The 20,936-nt window shown below is 33.9% G+C and overlaps 1 protein-coding gene across 1 annotated transcript in view; it reads right to left on the reverse strand.

Moving 5' to 3' along the window:
• The window catches only part of LOC145294236 (chromaffin granule amine transporter-like), a 213,123-nt gene that overhangs the window by 22,881 nt on the left and 169,306 nt on the right, over positions 1–20,936 (reverse strand). Inside the window, exons 9-13 of the mRNA XM_080141341.1 lie at positions 16,528–16,585; positions 11,348–11,443; positions 8,944–9,022; positions 8,764–8,815; positions 3,397–3,460 (exon numbers count right to left, since the gene is read on the reverse strand). Of these exons, the coding sequence (XP_079997467.1) occupies positions 3,397–3,460; positions 8,764–8,815; positions 8,944–9,022; positions 11,348–11,443; positions 16,528–16,585 (349 nt within the window). The remainder of the gene's footprint in view (positions 1–3,396; positions 3,461–8,763; positions 8,816–8,943; positions 9,023–11,347; positions 11,444–16,527; positions 16,586–20,936) is intronic.

Raw genomic sequence — 20,936 nt, forward strand, 5'->3', positions numbered from 1 at the left:
GGGTGTTGGCAGCCCTGATCGCTGCAAAGTTTTTGTCAAAGAGTTTGGCTTTGTCTGATGCTGGTCCATTCATGATTCACACACTTCTATTTAAACTGTGTTTTTTATTTGTCAAAATTAATGGGAACCAAGCCACTGCTCAGCTACTTTGGACTTGATAAAGTGAGCATACAACTCTGGCATGTTCTTTATTACTCTTTTACAGTGGTTGCTGGCAGTTCTGAAGGCGGATTTTGTCTCAGTACATCTATTATGTTGGAAGCATTGGAAATAGTGATTTCTGTGTGCAATGACAGCAGCACATTCTGGAGAGAACCATGTCTAGCTGTTTTTTGCTGGAAGTTTTAGGAGGGTATAAAGCGGTCTATACCTACAATTAACCATTCCATCAGGTCTGATATTATGGAGGACACGTCCTTTTTAAACATGGAATGCAAAGGTAGATCTAATATAAATGTACAAAAGCTATCCCAGTCAGTCATAGAGTATCGATATACAGTATGATGGAGAGGTATGCCAGAGGACTTATTACATTTTATTTTTTTCTTAACTGAGACAACCAAGTGGTCAGAAGATCCCAGTGGAGACAGAATGAAAGATGCACATAGCTCAAGGCAAGTTGTGAGAAAAAGGTCTAGGAAACTTACATGCTGACCATCAGTGTTGGACACATGGGTGGGTTTGTGAACAATCTGAGTTAAGTTAGCAATAGAGAAATCGTGGCAGAACCTCCCTCATCATCTGTCTTGTCTGAAATGGTGGCGATATATTTAAACTAGTTATGACTCCTAACATATTTGATCATACACCCTTTGCCCCCTCTTCAGTATAGAGAGCTGTTCCTAGTCGTATATCGACAACACAGCAACAACACCATTTCACACCAAAACAGTAACGTCATCAGAGATACATAAAATACTAACAACTTATAATAAAATCATATGTAAAAATATTTATTAAAAGATTTATTACAAGACAACCTAATACTAACAAACTAACTTTTAATGTCGATATTAATTTATTAAACGTATTCCATAAATAAACATAATAAATAAATATACAAAAAAAGAAAATAATTAAAATCACAAAATGAAAAACATAACAATAATCTTTTTAAAAAAATTCCCAATGACGATCACGATGATTGAAAACGCCTGAGATGGCAGAAATACAAAACTATATCAACTACCATTGGAGACCTGAAAGATTGTTAGCCACGTCGAGAACATAACAAGGAAAATTGCAAAACACGAAATTATGTTTTACTTCTTTTTATATTGTACGATCACTCTAATAGTGTATAATCAGTATCCATTAAAGCTGGTAAATTCATCGACCTAGATGATATTTTCATACATGAGATCAAGCATACTTGACCTCTGACACAAAAATATATACTTGAGCTGATGACAACAACAAGAAACATTGCAAAGATCTGGACAACAACAAAAATCTTCTGAAACCTAGCAAATATTCAGTGCCCTATCTCCTACCATGCCAGATATTTAAGATTTTGAGTGCCTAATTCTCAATAGGTTGGTCTCAGTTAATAAACCAGCCATGATTCCTCAACAACAGGATCTGATCTGGCGAATCTGCTGAATGTCACTGAAAACATCTCAGATGAATTTCAGAAAGGACTGGTGACAGGGATCGTCTTTGTTGAGCTGTCTGCCAAGTATGATACTGTAAACTAATGCCTCCTCCTGAAAAATATCTTGACGTATACACACCTCATTGGAGTCATCTTAAAAGACAAGTGTATTTTTATGTTATTTTAAACAAGAAAGTTGTTGGATATATGACTACTTGCTTCAAAGTAGGATATATGACTACATGCTTCAAAGTAGGATATATGACTACATGCTTCAAAGTAGGATATATGACTACATGCTTCAAAGTAGGATATATGACTACATGCTTCAAAATAGGATATATGACTATGTGTTTCAAAGTAGGATATATGACTATCATTCACACAAAACAGTACCGTCGTCATAGATACATAAAAAAATCAATATAATATATAAATATAATATAATATATAAATATAAAATACGCGTCGAAGTAGGATACATGACATCATGCTTCAAAGTAGGATATATGAGTACACGCTTCAAAGTAGGATATATATCTACATGCTTCAAAGTAGGATATAAAATGTTGATCAAAATAGGATATATGACTACATGATTCAAAGTAGCATATATGACTATATGCTTCTAAGTAGAATATATGATTACATGCTTCAAATTAGGATATATGACTACATGCTTAAAAGTAGGATATATGACTACATGCTTCAAATTAGAATATATGACTACATGCTTAAAAATAGGATATATGACTACATGCTTCAAAATAGGATGTATGACTACATGCTTCAAAATAGGATATATGACTACATGCTTAAAAGTAGGATATATGACTACATGCTTCAAAGTAGGTATATGACTTCATGCTTAAAATAGGATATATGACTACATGCTTCAAAATAGGATATATGACTACATGCTTGAAAATAGGATATATGACTATATGCTTCAAAGTAGGATATATGACTACATGCTTAAAATAAGGATATATGATTACACGCTTTAAAATAGGATATATGACCACATGCTTCAAAATAGGATACATAACTATATGCTTCAAAGCAGGATATATGATTACATGCTTCAAAGTAGGATATATGACTACATGCTTAAAGTAGGATATATGACTACATGCTTCAAAATAGGATATATGACTACATGCTTCAAAATAGGATATATGACTACATGCTTCAAAATAGGATATATGATTATATGCTTTAAAGTAGGATATATGACTACATGCTTCAAAGTAGGATATATGACTACATGCTTCAAAGTAGGATATATGACTACATGCTTCAAAATAGGATATATGACTACATGCTTCAAAATAGGATATATGACTACATGCTTCAAAATAGGATATATGACTACATGCTTCAAAATAGGATATATGACTACATGCTTCAAAATAGGATATATGACTACATGCTTCAAAGTAGGATATATGATTACATGCTTGAAAGTAGGATATATGATTACATGCTTCAAGGACATCCAAAGAAGGACTTAAAATATCAAATTTATTGCTCTTCCTTTCTCCCTGAGGACCTGGAACCAATGTAATAGGGTATACAAAACTTTTTATTTTTATATAATTATATAAAATAAACATGCACGTAATTGCGTGTTTTAATCAAATATATTCGAAGAATCTCAACTAGACAAGAATTCTGTTGCTTTATTATTTTTCAGTTGTAAACATTCACTTGAACTTCATATAAACATTCACTTGAACTTCATATAAACATTCACTTGAACTTCATATAAACATTCAGAAAAAATAGAATTAATTACTCACCGACAGCCAATCCCAAAAACAATGTGATGACCAACATCGATGTGAAGGTAATACAATACGCCAACTGAAAATTTTAAGGAAAACTTTATTGAAAAATATATAAATATCTCTATGTATATCAATAAGAAATAGAAATGAAATAAAATTATCTTTTACCTTTTATTGTAATTCCACTCGATGAATGTATATATAAATCAAAAAGCGATACCAGAAGAATAAAAATAAACATGATCGTGTGTTTCCTCTATTTTATATAATACAATTATTTAGTAGTTTAAGCCTTTATGCATTAGGGAAGGTCCATTTGCAATGTTTTTCAGAAAATCAACATGGCACTGGCGATGATAAAACACGCTATGTGATATACGTATATCTGTACGTGATGTTGCCAAGCTAATCAAAAACCTTGATTCCAGTAAAGCAACTAGCCCTGACGGTATTCCAATTATAGTACTCAAAAAACTTCAACCTGAACTAGCGCCCATACTTACAAAACTGTTTAAACGTTGCCTTAAGGAGAATAGTTTCCCGTCTCCCTGGAAAATTTCATCAGTATGCCCTGTATTTAAGAATTCAGCCCTGACGGTATTCCAATTATAGTACTCAAAAAACTTCAACCTGAACTAGCGCCCATACTTACAAAACTGTTTAAACGTTGCCTTAAGGAGAATAGTTTCCCGTCTCCCTGGAAAATTTCATCAGTATGCCCTGTATTTAAGAATTCAGGTGATCGCTTGTCCCCCTCTCAGTACAGGCCAATAAGTCTCCTGTGCGTCATGAGTAAGTTGCTGGAATCTGTGTTAAATACAGATGTAATCAACCATCTCAACAAAAATAACCTTCTTAGTGACACTCAATATGGTTTCCATTCTGCTAGATCTACAGCAGATGTGCTTACAGTTATATCTCATAGGATTAGCAAATCTCTCGACGGAGGCAACCTTTCTAGGGCAATTGCTCTTGACATATCTAAGGCCTTTGATAGGGTATGGCATAAAGGTTTACTTCACAAGATCTCCAGCTATGGTATAGCTGGAAATGTCTTCTCAATTATTAAATCATTTCTTTCTGATAGGTTCATAAGAGTAGTAGTTGAGGGGCAAAAATCAGAAGCTCACAGTATTAATGCCGGTGTCCCTCAGGGGTCCATCCTGGGCCCAACTCTTTTCCTGATCTACATTAATGATCTTCCAAATCACATCCTTACATCATTTGTAGACATTTATGCTGACGACACTACCATTTATGGTAGCACATCTAAGACAGTAAACGACCAAGTTCTCTCCAATTCTCTCTCCTCTGATCTTGAGCACGTAGTACAATGGGGAAAGGAGTGGCTGGTTACTTTTAATGCATCTAAAACCAAGCTTCTCTCTTTACATCATCAACGCTCTGATCCACATCTGGCATCAATTGAAATGAATGGCTCTCGTCTTCAGGAGGCCTCAAGTTTTGACAAGCTTCTTGGCTTAACCATTACTCCTGATCTTAAATGGAACACGTACATCAAATCTGTTGCCAAGGCCGCTGGAAAAATGGTGGGATCTTTCTATCGATCCGGTAAATATCTCACTGCTGATGCTCTATCTATATAAGAGCCAGGTACGTCCAAGGATGGAATATTGTTGCCACATCTAGGCAGGAGCTGCTAGAAAGGACTTAGTCCTGTCTTGATAGAGTTCAAAATGGACTTCGTAGCCTTGTAGGAAATGTCCTTTTCTCTTCCTTGCAACCTCTATCTCACAGAAGAGATTGTGAGTTTGTCTCTGCTTTATCGTTATTTTCCTGGCAAGTGCTCGACTGATCTATGGCCCCTCTCGCCAAACTTTCACAAGAAACACTCGTCTAGCTAAAAACACTATCAATAATTTCCCCATTTAATTCCAGTTTAATTATTCAGTTTAATTATTCAGTTTAATGCAATAAATAATAAACAGACAAACCAGGTTTTCAGGGAGATTTGAAATATTTAGTATTCATTAATGAACACACTTTTGAAGAACTGTATTAATGTTTTTCTTGTAGCATTTTTTATACAATTATTATTTCTCTCATTCATTTAACAAACTCATTAAATTACGGCAATTCTCAAGTGACATCGATGCTCACACGCCAGCTATGACTCACTTTTACCCTCACAAATTTAATGTATAATATATATTTTTTTTTTTACATGGGGGTCACCACTTATCAAGGCCCGAAGGCCACTCAAGGATAAGGGTTATTCCGTGTACAGTAATCAATGAGGTAGTATTGTAGTAATCATTAGTATTGGGGGTTTGGATAGAGTGTCTTACTTAATGGGAGGGTTTGTCAGGAGTTTATTTATGTTGGACTTGAAGACGTCCAAGTTGTAGTCAGGTGGGAAACAGGCAAGCGGCAGAGAGTTCCACTGGCGTGCAGTTCTAAGAAAGAAGCTTTGCTCATGGAATCTATGTTTGGATTTAGGCACAGATAAAGAGTGGGGAAAATTATTGACAGTAGTTTCAGCCAGACTGGTGTTTCTCATGAAAGATTGGCGACGGGGGGGGGCGAGGGATTGGAGCTCAGACGAGCACCTGCCATGGAAATAACGATAAAACAAAGACAGGCTCGCAACGTCTCTTCTGTGGGAGAGAGGTTGCAGGGAAGAGAAAAGGCATCCCCCACTAAACCCAACACAAAGTCTATTTTGTACTCTGTAAAGGCAGAATAGGTTGTTTTTAGCAGCTCCTGCCCAGATGTGGCAACAGTATTCCATCCTTGGACGTACCTGGGTTTTATACAGATAGAGAATTGCATCAGTAGTGAGATATCTTCTGGTAGAAGGATCCCACTATTTTCCCAGCATCCCTGGCAACAGATTTGATGTATGTGTTTCATTTCAGATCAGGAGTAAAGGGCAAACCCAGAAGCTTGTCAAAAAAACGAGAACCATCCATTTCAATTGATGCCAGATGGGGATCAGAGCGTTGATGATGTAAAGATAGAAGCTTGGTTTTGGATGCATTAAAAGTTACCAGCCACCTCTTCCCCCATTGTACCACGCGCTCAAGATCAGAGGAGAGAGAATTAGAGAGAACTTTGTCATTTACAGCCTTTGATGTGTTGCCATAGATGGTCGTGTCATCAGCATAGATGTCAACGAATGATTTAAGCATGTGTTTTGGGAGATCATTGATGTAGATCAGGAAGAGAGTTGGACCCCTGGGGGACTCCAGCATTAATACTGTGGGCCACTGATTTCTGCCCATCAACCACTACTCTTATGAACCTATCAGATAGAAATGATTTAATAATTGAGAGAACATTTCCAGTAATACCGTTGCTGGAAATCTTGTGAAGTAGGCCCTTATGCTATACCTTATCGAAGGCTTTCGATATGTCAAGAGCAATTGCCCTGGAAAGGAAACCTTTGTCAAGAGATTCACTAATCCTATGTGATATAACCGTTAGCACATCTGCTGTAGATCTTGCAGAGCGGAAACCATATTGCATGTCACTAAGAAGGTTGTTTCTGTTGAGGTGGTTGACTACTTCTTTATTTAATATGGATTCCAACAACTTACTCATGACACACAGGAGACTTATTGGTCTGTACTGAGAGGGAGATGACGTTTCACCTGAATTCTTAAATACAGGGCATACTGATGAGGTTTTCCAGGGTGTTCGAAAGCACTTCTCCTTAAGGCAACGCTTAAACAGTTTTGTAAGTATGGGGGCAAGTTCTAGTTGGAGCTTTTTCAGCACTATAATTGGAATGCCGTCAGGGCCAGTTGCTTTACTGGAATCAAGGTTTTTGATTAGCTTGGCGACCTCACGCACAGATATTTGTATGTTGCATAGCGTGATAGGAGAAAATACAGGGAGTTGATGGTCATTGTCCCATAGGGTAGAGTTAGCTGCAAAGTTCTTGGCAAATAGTCTGGCCTTGTCTGATGCTGACGAGATGACCTCAGGTCCATTGATGATATTTGGGATAGAACGCACGCTTCTGTTCAAGATCCTGCTTGCTATTTGCAAGAAATGGTGGGAACCAAGCTGCTGCTCAGCTACTTTGGATTTAACAGACTGAGCATATAGCTCTCTTGCATGTTTTATTACTCTTTTACAGTGGTTTTTGGCAGTCCTGAAAGCAGCTTTAGTCTCAGTACATCTATTACGTTGGTAGCTATGGAAAAAGTGATTTCTGTGCACGATGGCAGCAGCACATTCAGGGGAGAACCATGGCTGGCTGTTAGGTCTTTGCTGGAATGTTTTGGATGGTATGAATCGGTCTATGCCTACAATTAACCGTCCAGTCAGGTTTGATACTATACAGGACACATCCTTTTTAAACATGGAATGCAGAGGTAGGTCAGATATGAATGTACGGAAACTATTCCAGTCAGCCATAGAGTATCAATATACAGTACGGTGGAGAGGTATGTCTGAAGACTTATTACATTTCATTTTTATTTTAACTGTTACAACGGAGTAGTCAGAGGATCCCAGAGGAGATAGAACGGAACATGAACACAGCTCAGGGGAAGTTGTGAGGAAAAGGCCTAGAAGGCTTGCATATTAACCGGGTGTATCGGGCACACGGGTGGGTTCGTGAACAATCTGAGTGAGGTCATAGGCAATGGCAAAATCATGACAAAACCTTCCAACGTCATCGGTTTTATTTGAGTGGGTCAGCCATTCCACATTATGGACATTGAAGTCACCGTAAATGTGAATGTTAGCCGAAGGATGAGCAGACAGGATGTGATCAATTTTCTCAGATATGCTCTTAAAGATAGTAACCCCACTGTTGGGGCGATAGAGGGCAAGTATAAATGCAGTGGTGTAAGCTAGTGCAACCCGGAAGCACATATAAGGTAAATTAGGGTCTTCTCTGGAGGTATCCCTACCACATGGAAAGCCATCTTTGATGTAGGCACATATTCCATGCCCATGGCGATCTTGGGGGTCAGATTTAAATGTTAAGTTGGAGTATCCTTTAATTATGTGAACGAAGCTTTGATATTTATTATTATGCATTCCGTATTATCTAATGTATGCTCCGTTTATTTATGTTTTATGGGAGTTACATTGACTGATAAAAGCTTTGTACTGAATTTGAGTTCAAAAGCTCATTTTCGCCTAAACTAAAACTATATCTTTCGTTGAGAAATCATCATGAAACGTCTTATATTTTAGTCATAGTAATTGTGTGTGTGTGTGTGTGTGTGTTGTCTGATGAAGCCTTTCCAAGAACCTAAAAATCTTAAAACGTAAAACAGTAGTAAAAAAAAAACAAGCAAAAAAAAAAAAAACAACAAAGAGGACAATGACGACAACCATGTTGCGAACCTAACGATAAATGTTTTTTTTTTTCATGTTTACTCAGAAATGTGAACTCACCGCCATTAATGCAACAGAGCTGAAGAATAAACCAATGATACCTTGAAGCCATCTGCAAAGATAAAAATGGATGGAATTGTAGATAGGACCAAAAGAATTATTCATTTGCATAAAATAACATCAGGTTTGGATCAATGCTTTTTCAAAATGCGAATTTAAATTAAGAAGAATGGAAATTACCTCGGAAAAAATCTGATCAGACGTGGAAATATTAAACCTGCTGCAAGGTATCCACACGAAGTAGGTAGAACTACAATTCCTGTAAAAAAAAATATATATGCATAAATCAATTTACACACACACACACACACACACACACACACACACACACACACACACACACACACACAATAATGGGTAGTATGGTTATGCCTGTCTGTAATTAAAACTGCTTTATCAAGAAATTATATCTTACACTCTTGATCCAATTTACATTGTTTACTATCAAATTCGATTGATATAAATAATAAAATAATTGTAAACATAATTTGAAAATGTAGTTTTAGTAACTAGCAGGGAATTCCGATGTTGCTCGAGATCGAATGATTCACACTCTCATAGTTTTATTGTCATCAAAATCGATGAAATCGATCATTTTTCAATCAAATCGATTGATTACTTGCTCTAGTTGAGGATCCATCGCGGTGCACAGGAAAAAATCTTCACATGCCTCCCTTCAGTGACTTAGTCCACAATACATTGTAATCTACATTGCACTGTAGAGAACCTACTGTTGATTTTATAAAATTATTTTTTATATATAATGGCTTGCATTAATGTTTAAAAGGCAAAAGTCAAGTATAATGCTTCAATTGTGCTCTAAACAGAAACATTCATTTCGAACACGCCTCTTTCATATCAAAGAAGATACTGTTCTTATATTGCTCGCCTTACTGCTTGTGCGGTAGTAATGGCTGGAATTTAAGCTTAAAATGCAAATGTCAAGTATCATCGTGCAATTGTGCTTAAAACAGCAACATTCATTTCGAATGCGCCCCTGTCAGATCAAAGAATCTGCTGTTGATTTTATATGCTAAGCCTTTCGGCTTGTGTAGTAATAAAACTTCTCAAATGCACTTGTGATGTTTGACTGTGTAAGGTGTTAACTTTGGTCAAAATCACTTGTTCCTTCTTTCATCGGATTATTTCGATTATCGATACTTATTAAAGACATTTCGATACAAAACCTTTATAAGAACACTGCCAGATACATAAAATACCTTCGTGTGAAATTTCATAAAAATCAGCCCAGCCGTTTTCGAATCCATAGGGAATGAACTCACACCCACAGACATCCACACAGACACACACAAAGTTCCTTTTGCGTAATAGTAGATAGATTTCCATAAATTACAAAATACATAAATAAAGTACATCGCCATCTTACTATTTCAGGGACGTACGACTAGTAGACAGTCCTAAGTAGTTGAATGAAAAATCTTAAGGTCGGGTAGGATATGGAGATTTTTAAACGATCCATATAGATTATATCTGGTCTAGAAATTGGACATTGTACAGCTTAAATCGAAAAACTGAAATTGTTAAAATTGTAGACAAAGTAAAAACATTTTGATGGGCTAGTTACTGAATCAAATCACTATAAAAATACTGCAGAAAAAATTGCCCTAAATATAACTTGCTTAGTTGACGTCAATAAGTCTAATTAATTTATGAATGTGAAGATGAATATGCCTTGGTTTAACTATTAGGCCAATTTATTGATATAAGACACAAAAACATATTGTAAAACATATACTGTTAGACACGAAAACATATTGTAAAACATATATTGTTAGACACGAAAAAATATTGTAAAACATATTGTTACACACTAAAACATATTGTAAAACACATATTGTTAGACACTAAAACATATTGTAAAACATATATTGTAAGACACTAAAGCATATTGTAAAACATATTGTTAGACACGAAAACATATTGTAAAACATATATTGTTAGACACTAAAACATATTGTAAAACATATATTGTAAGACACTAAAGCATATTGTAAAACATATTGTAAGACACTAAAGCATATTGTAAAACATATTGTTAGACACGAAAACATATTGTAAAACATACATTGTTAGACACTAAAGCATATTGTAAAACATATATTGCTAAACACTAAAACATATTGTAAAACATATATTGTAAGACACTAAGCATATTGTAAAACATATTGTTAGACACGAAAACATATTGTAAAACATATATTGTTAGACACTAAAACATATTGTAAAACATATATTGTTAGACACTAAAGCATATTGTAAAACATATATTGTTAGACACTAAAACATATTGTAAAACATATTGTTAGACACTAAAACATATTGTAAAACATATTCCTAGACACTAAAACATTGTAAAACATATTGTTAGACACTAAAACATATTGTAAAACATATATTGTTAGACACTAAAACATATTGTAAAACATATTGTTAGGCACTTAAACATATTGCAAGTTGTATTAAATCAAGTGACTTACAATAGATTTTCAGTTTGAGCATTTAAATGGCCCAAAATGGTCGATGTTTCATAAATCCGATAAATCAAATTGAAAATGTAACTTACCCAGTTTCCAAGTTGCTGGATTCGATAAATCAAGCAAACGAATAGGCAAAAATGCCAAAATTATTGATACGTCTAAATTCAACAGGAAAATATTCACTAAAAATAAAGATTAAAGAATATCATGAGTATTACAGAGTTTAAATTCCATGAGTTTCAAAAATGGAATTCGAATGAATGAAAACAAGCAAACCATCACAAAAAAAACAAAAACAAAAAAACAAACGAAAAAACAAAAAAAAAAAAAAAAAACCCTAAAACTAACAAAAAAAAATTGTTTATTATTTATTAGCATTTTTGATAAGGTTTCCACCGTTATATTCTCTAGTCTTATTCAAATACTTTCTGATGTCTTCAGTGTCCTCATAGGAATCTGAAATTAAATATTTGAATTAAATTACATAATTTATATAAAAGACATTAGAGTGAATTTTTCTGCGAAATACGCATAGCAAATGATTTGTAATTTTTTAATAGTTTAAAATTCTTAGAAATTATTTCTAAATATAGTGTTTTTTGTTTTCCATTTCTCAAAGTTTTTACTTTTATGTAATTTCTACACGTTCTGGGGTTAATGGATAATTTCTATCTTAATTCGTTCTACATAAATTACATTTTTTAGACGAATTTTCAATTGTTAAATATCATTATTATCAGGAATTACTCTCATTTCTGATTTCACTTCGTTAAAAAACCGTAAGTAAAGTTGCATTTTTGGTATTCGTTTATTTATAAAGGCTTTTGTTTCGCCGTCAGGCGAGGGAGAAAATACTGATTGTCAGGAGAAACCTTTTTCTTTTAAAACTTTACCGATACAGAATCTTAATCAAACTTGTTGCTGTCAAACTAAAATTAAAGCTGATTTGATGTCTACCCATAGTATTTCTTTAACTAGAAAAAAAAAAAAAAAAAAAAAAAGAAACGAAAAAAAAAACCCGTCACCGTTCGATTGATCAATTAGAATATCTAAGACTATCAAACACAAAATATTATGTCCATAATAACTCTTTTCGTCTACCATTTTAATCAAAGGATCTTTTTACGTTTTTCACGTGACTCAAAGTATAAAATTCTAAAATTTACTGTCGGAGAAAAATTAACGAGATTTTAGTCATCCTAAACTTTGAAATGAAGCATCATCAGCAAACGAACATTATTTTCATTCGTAGAGGTATGAGAGATTTCTAGGAGAGTAAACAATAGTAATTAACATTACTTACACAACGATATTAAAGCGTGTAGATATCAACTAAATAGTCAGATCGTCAATTACAGATTTAGTACTTAATCACTTAATCATGGCAACTGAAGACGGTCAGATTTTTATCAGTTGAGCCTTCGCCTAAATTATGGAACTTTTCTACCGACAATAAAATAACGTCCAATTTGTTTATATATTAATTTGATATTTTATATATTTTGTATTATTTTATTTCATTCTAAATAGTCTTTTGTTCCTTTGTCTTTTTTGTGCTTTTGATTTTTGTGCCAAACTGTGTACAATGTAAACTAACCTTGACACTAGATCGTAGGATTGACATCACAGTTTCCAGGGCAAAGGTTTTAAGGGTTTGTATTACTGTACACATAGATTCGAAAAAGTTGTCAAAAAACAAATATATAACAAATAAATGTTATCAAAGGCAAGATAAGTTACTTTTCTACCTAACTGGATATATTTTTTGTGTTTTTATTCAATGTAACATATTTATTCAGCTCGAAAAACATACAATCTTTACCGATGTATTCGAAAATTCAAGATGGCGTCTCACACCCTCTTTAACACCGTTAGTATGGAAAAAGGTGTTATAAATAAAAAACTATACAAAATACTATTAAAAACCCGCCGAATATATGTCAACTTATGTCACGGTATTGAGCGAATTTTTAACAGTATTTTGTCTAGTTTATTATTTATAATACCTTTTCCCAAACTTACCCTCTCCGAGAAAGAGTCGGCCGCCATTTTTAATTTTCCAATACATCAGAAAACACTGCATGTTTTTTGAGCTGAATAAACATGTTACACTGAATAAAAACACAAATATATCCAGTTAGGTAGAAAAGTAACTTATCTTGCCTTTGATAACATTTATTTGTTATATATTTGTTTTTTGACAACTTTTTCCAATCTATGTGTACAGTAATACAAACCCAGGTTTTCATTTTTGAATTTGGGCGGATATGAGAATGGGTGCGTATTTCATCTAGCTCAGAAGACGAGATTAGAATTCATTTCTATGCGATTTGGCACTGCGTTTAAAAATTGAATTCATCCAAGGAATCGAAATAATCTGACATCGAAATATGAATGAAAATAGTTCTTTCACGGCGTTCCACCATTTCTGGACGAAGGACGAGAAAGAATTTATTCTTTTGAGCGAACTTTATTTGCACAGTGTCAGCATTTCAAGATATCGATTTTTTTACATCAGGTTTGAAGCTTTTAAACTGTCAAAAGCTGACGCTGTTTCCATTGTGCGTATACAACCACGGCCACCGAGAGTAAGAAGAAGGCCTGTTAACTAAAAAACGCCAGCAGGCAATGTAGGTAAGATTTATCAGACTGTTAGTACTATATCAAGGCCATTCGAAAAAGAGCAATAAAACATTTTTAAAAAGAAAAAGGAACACCGTTCGATTACTACTTAAACTGAACTTTATTCAATATAAAATATAAACATTATCTATGTAAAATTAATTTTAAAGCAATATACAATCTAATACTGATAAAACTGAATTATGAATTTAGGGAACAAACAATTAAAGAAACGTTAAACAAATATTTTTTGGCCTTCGGAACAAGATCAGTGTAGTATCTGTTTTGATGCTACACTTTACCTTTTCTGTCTTCGGTCGGTGGAGGAGAAATCTTTCATGACTGAGATTATTTTTGTTCCTATCCAGAGTGCCCCTTATTGGGAAGCTGGATTTTCTCCACAAGATTATATGTTGAAATATTTAAATAACTATTACTTTAAATACAGAAATTATATTTAAAGTTTTGGTTTTCTGTTCTTCTATGTCCATTTTTTCCCCATGTTTTTCATTAAAATGTGTAGCGAGCGTATTAGTTTTCTCACAAGTCATCATCAGTGATTGCTCACTGGCAGTAACCTGTGGTGTTCCCTGGAGACCAAGTGACAAGTCTCCCCAGATTTCCAGTGTTCTCCACCTTTTGACCACTTGTGCAGATGATTGCATGTTATCGCAACAGCCGTTGTCACTGAGTTCTCGTTGGCATGACAAAATGCCTCCCCAAGGTACCAGATTTGAACTACACACTTCCAGTGGAGATTTGGTCAGTACTCTCTCACCTCGGTCTTTCCATCCTCCCTGACCCTTCACAACTAGTTGGTGTGGCGCCAGTCGATATCATCTACACCAGTTTTTATTATTATTATTATTACTATTATTATTATGATAATAATAAGGGTGCTTGTGGAGTGTACACACGTATATTTTAAATATTATTTTCAAGTTAAATTAAATTTTAGGTTTGTATTACTGTACACATAGATTCGAAAAAGTTGTCAAAAAACAAATATATAACAAATAAATGTTATCAAAGGCAAGATAAGTTACTCTTCTACCTATCTGGGAAGGTTTTTAGTGGTTTTACTCACTTTAAAACGTGTAATGGCTTCGAAAATCATACAATGTTTATCAATATATTTTAAAAAGAAAAATGCCAGCATGTTTGTAACTTATCTTGCCTATGATAACATTTATTTGTTATATATTTGTTTTTTGACAACTTTTTCGAATCTATGTGTACAGTAAAACAAACTCGTTATGTAAATTATTTACAGTTAAAATGTTATAAAAAACAAAAAATTGAAGTTTTAAATATATTTCAAAGAAATGAATTACGCCCCGTGCTAAAATATTGATAATTCACTAATCGTAGAAAAAAACCCAAAAAAACACTGACGTGAAAAATGCTTACTTAAAAATATTTGAAAATACTCAGTGAAAAGTTTTATTTATTATTAAAAGAACGGACTGAAAAATATTATATAAAAATTGGGTTTGTATTACTGTACACATAGATTCGAAAAAGTTGTCAAAAAAACAAATATATAACAAATAAATGTTATCAAAGGCAAGATAAGTTACTTTTCTACCTAACTGGATATGTTTTCAGTGTTTTTATTTAATGAAACATGTTTATTCAGCTCGAAAACCATACTGCGTTTATCGATGCATTGGAAAATTCACAATGGCGCCCGACTCTCTTTAACGCAGTAAGTTTGGGAAAAGGTGCTATAAATATAAAACTAGACAAAATACTGTTAGAAACTCGCTCAATATATATTCCCGTGATATAGGTTGACATATATTCGGTGTTTTTTTAAATAGTATTTTATCTAGTTTATTATTTATAACACCTTTTCCCGAACTAACCGTGTTAAAGAGAGAGTCGGGTGCCATTTTGAATTTTCCAATACACCGATCTTGGTGACGATAAGTTTTGTCCAAAGACCCATAATTCTAAAAAATTCATAAATCAGATTAAAATAGGTTCTGTATCTTAAATTCTACATATATATCATAAAACATTGCATATCAAAAAAATGCGTAGAAGTTCTCTGCAGATTTCATATTTCATCAATTTATTGTTTCAAAATTATTTATAAGTTTAATAAATTACTTGTCTGTTCTTGAAAAATTCTATATCCTGAAGATTCTGTAAAGGATTCTGTTCAGAAATAAATTTGACATTACTCTATAGCCTCCAATTGCATTAAGTATTGTATGAATACCTCATCTAGTTTATGATAGCTGTTCAATGCATACACACATGCATAAAAGCTATTATACAATTGCTTATGTACATAAACACCTACTACTACAAATAATTATAAACATTTATTTTGTTTAGAATAAAATAAAATTACATCAATTTTTACAAAAAGCGTCCCTGGAATGCCAAAAGGAATAACATTAGCAATATTAATTATATTGCTAAATAAAACACCAACAACCCACCGTATAAAGCAAACTAAAAGCTTACATGCGGATACTTACTTTAGTGGACAAATAATAAATACCACACAATATATATATATATATATATATATATATATATATATATATATATATATATATATATATATATATATATATATATGTATATATATATTATATTATATTAAATATGAGGTATTGAAAATACTTACAGGCGACAATCATGATATATCCGTCTGACAACAAATGAAGTATTGAACCGTGCATTTGCTGAAATTAAGTGAAAATTCAATAATAAAGACGAAGACAATAACGCATTTCATGCATAGCACACACACACACACACACACACACACACACACACACACACACACACACACACACACACATATATATTTAAACAGACATTATGAAATATAACGGAGATACTTTGCTGTATGATTCTTTTTTTTTAATTTTTTCGATTTTCCGTATAATCTATTTTTATATCAAAATCGAAAATATTGATGAAAGTTCCATAGTTATCACGAGCGTTTTCGATTCAACCGCGAACCATTTTCAGGCGCAAATGAGGTGAAAGTGAATCGGAGCAAAAATAGAAAGTAGAAAAGTGAAAAGTAAAATACATAAAAATTTGTATCGAGCGATGGAAGGTTAAAAGTATATAAAAATTCTAAGAAAAAAAGAGCTTTTTGTTATTGTGAAGTTACCTCCCGTAGGTTGGGCATATATCATGTTTTCTTTTTCCGTAATTTTGTAACTAGAGGCACCCAAAAGCAGCTTAGTTCTATGCTTGGGTGACTAATGATGTTATTATTATCTATCATATGTGCTGCCTCTTGAAGTTTTCTAATCTGCCATCTTTTTTCTATATCTAGTATTTTGACATCATCCCACATTGGGAAACGATTACTCCCCTTTTCCACACATGTTTAGCTAGGACTGATTTTCCGATCTTTCCTCGTGTGACAGCTGTTTAGTTTTCTTCTAGTCTCAACCCAAGCCAAGGCAGGTAACTTCAAAATAACAAAAACCTCGTTTTCTTGGAGTTGCCCCTCTTACATCGTGTTTAAAAAAAAACAAAAAAAAAAACGGATGGGTATCGATCCTCTGTTTCGTAAAACACTTTTTTCACTACTATTAACAATTAGATATTTCGAAAAATTGAGCCATAGAAAAACCTTTAACAACTATCTTAGTGACTCCTTATGATTGAACCTTCTTCATGAGATCAAACAAAGGGTTCGAATTCTTGTATTGCAGAGCAAATCCTCTTTTTCTTTAGTATGAAAAGAAGCATATTCTCAACACCTGAAGAAAGTCGTAGGTTGCAGCGACTGAAATGTTGTACTAATAACACCCAAAATGAGAGTAATAGCCCGATTAATCAAGATAACGCAAGCATTCATATCTCATCTAAAACATTCGGAATTGCATTAAAAAATCGGTATAGACCCGAAAAAAAAAAAATGGAAAACGCTTGAAAAGTCTTACCAGAAACTAGCAAGAATGATCAACCACTTAACATTCCTTTGTCGGCGCCGAGATCTCAAACTAACACCATCGGGCCTAACTTTAATAATCCGAGTCAACTCCAGGAGAACACATAAAATCATAATTCGAGTGGGACACGGACTTGTACGAGACAGAATTAACAACTGCCGGTGGAACAAAGTCCCTTGAAAACATATCTCTTATAATAGACTAGTATCCAATGATACAAAAACGAATAGTACTAAATAAAGGCCTCAACTTCGCCATAACAAACAAGCGAATTCCATACTTGGACAAAAAACTCCAATAGAAGAAGCAGCCTTGAATTTTCCTAAGACACAGGGAGATGAACATGTGCATACTTGTTTCAGTGGAGTTGGGAAATTTTAAATCAAGGGCAATAAAAGCTAACACCTCTCTACTAATGACAGCTTAAGCATAGGAAACAGCATTTCCCGTTCCCCTCACCAAACTTAAAAAAAAACTACTGCTGACATTACCCCAACTTTCCACGCACCCAAATATTTTATAAAAACAAATGTAATCTTGGCACCCGTTTCAATTTCGATTCTTTTTTGGTCTGATGAAGTGTTGTCCCTGAATTAGGATTCCACTGAAACGTGTATGCACATATGTAACCAATAATGTTTGTATAATAAACAAACTATATACCAGCTCTATCCTTTATTGAGCACGCAAGTTCATTGGATTTACATCTAGGAAATCAATCGATACAACCGGCTCCACATTGTCGAACACTCTTAAACGTGTCTTATTAAACACGAACATGGAAAGGATCAACTTTGATAAGTCTCTTATTCACATCCCTACACAAGCCGCACGGATTACCTCCTGAAACTAATATGGAAGATGGAGAATTTAATTAGACGCATGAAATGGAAGGCCTCTTTTTTTTCGACAAAAATGAGGATAACAGCACTAAGAACCTCAAAAAACCCTACTGCTCACATTCATAAAGTATACACCCCATCTTTCCCCGGAATTTAGATCGCACCCAAATATCTTATAAAAACAATGTTGACACCCATTTTAACTTCGATTCATTTTGGGTTTATGAATTGGAACACCACACACACACACACACACACACACACACACACACACACACACACACACACACACATATATATATACTAGCAGTTCCGCCCGGCTTTGCTCGCGCCCTATGTACTGTTCATAACCTTATGAGCATATGTATATATTAAAAAGTATGAATATGTATCGTAATGCCTTTCTATATAATAGGTTTCGTTAACTACCATAGAGAAACCTTGGTAGAGACCGCAGACGTCAATTTTGTTTTAAATTTTGAACCCAATTTTGACCCCTTAACATTTATTGTTTTAGGCTCAAATTAAATTCAAATATTTGACCCATGTCCAAGTAACATACATCTAAAATTTCAAGTGTTTAGACCCAAAATTGACGGAGGAGTTTGGTAGAGTCTGCAAAGGTCAACTCTGTAAAATTTGACCTCTTGCCAGACAAATTTTCGCTCAAAAACTGATTAAAAAAGCTTGCTGCATGTGTGAATATCCTTTATGTAAAATTTCAAATGTTTAGACACAAAATTGGCTGAATAGTTTACTAGAGAACTCAAAGGTCAAATCTTTTGCACTTCGACCCCTTGGCAGCCAAAAGTTCGACCAAAAACCGATTAAAAAGCCCCATGTCTGAATACCGTTTATGTATAATTCCAAATGTTTAGACCACAAATTGTCTGAGTAATTTGGTAGAGACCGCAGAGGTAACTTTTTAAAAACTTTGGACCCTATTATGACCCCTTAACATTTATTGTTTTGGGCTCAAATCAACTTATTAAGTTAGATCAATGTCCAAGAAACCTATATATAAAATTTCAAGTATTTAGACTCAAAATTGGCGGAGGAGTTTAGTAGATTTCTCAAAGGTCAAATTTCGAGTCTGTAAACTGAAAATTGACGGAGTTATTGCATAGGGAAATGTACACAGATACACAGACATGTTCACTTTTATAGATATACTAGCATGGGTGCCCGGTGTTGCCCGGGTGTTTGGAGGTGTATGTTGAGCAAAAAAAGAAAAAGTGGTATTAGGAAGGCAGGCTCGAACCCATACTACGAAGGAGGAAAAAAACGGGGGAAAAACACCTGAATACCCTTTATGTAAAATTTCAAATCTTTAGACCAGAAGTTGTCTGAGTAATTTCATAGAGACCGCAGAGGTCAAATTTTTTGACCCCTTAACATTTAACATTTTAACAAATCAACTTATTAAGTTAGATTCATGTCCAAGGAACCTATATCTAAAATTTCAAGTGTTTATATCCAAAATTGGCGGAGGAGTTTGGTAGAGTTCTCAAAGGTCAAATCGTTGAACTTTGACCCCTTGACAGCCAAATTTCTGGCCGAAAACGGATTACAAAGATTTTCCCAAATCTCAGTACCCTGTATATCAAATTTCGAGTCTGCAGACTGAAAATTGACAGAGTTATTGCGTAGGGAAATGTACACAGACACACGGACAGACGCTTTCACTTTTATAGATATATAGATAGATTGGACGCAATATGTAGTAATAATTAAAAAAAAAGACTCGTGCGCCACCACCGAGAATCGAAACCAAAACGTTCAGCTCATGATTTATTTTTGCCTCTGTCATCAATGACTGGGCTATGAAGACATTTATAACACAAGGCTAAAAATTAAAACATGAACTAATAGCTACTACGTTATGCATTCGTTATGCCGGCGTTCGACCTTCACCTGTCAAATTTCATTTTTTTTAAATTTTCACACTTTTGCACAGAATTTTTCCAGGTAAAACCAAAATATAGTTTTGCATTGATTCAAGTACCTTATATATGAAGTCTGTCTGTAGACCAAAAAACTCTAAAGGGAGTTTGGTAGGCAAAATTTGTTAAACAAAAATATATATGTGTACATAAATATATATGGAAAGTTTTGTGTTTAATATAAAATTTTTACGCAAATATTATGCAAATATAAATTATGTAGAATATCTACATGAATATAATTACACGTAATAGTTAACTAAAGATGATCATCCCATAAGAAAACCGAATAAACTAATATGGAATTAATTAAAATGAATGCTTAAAAGAATA

This window comes from Euprymna scolopes, chromosome 15 (genome assembly GCF_053919585.1).
Source record: "Euprymna scolopes isolate OS-2025 chromosome 15, ASM5391958v1, whole genome shotgun sequence".
NCBI classification, from domain to species: domain Eukaryota; kingdom Metazoa; phylum Mollusca; class Cephalopoda; order Sepiida; family Sepiolidae; genus Euprymna; species Euprymna scolopes.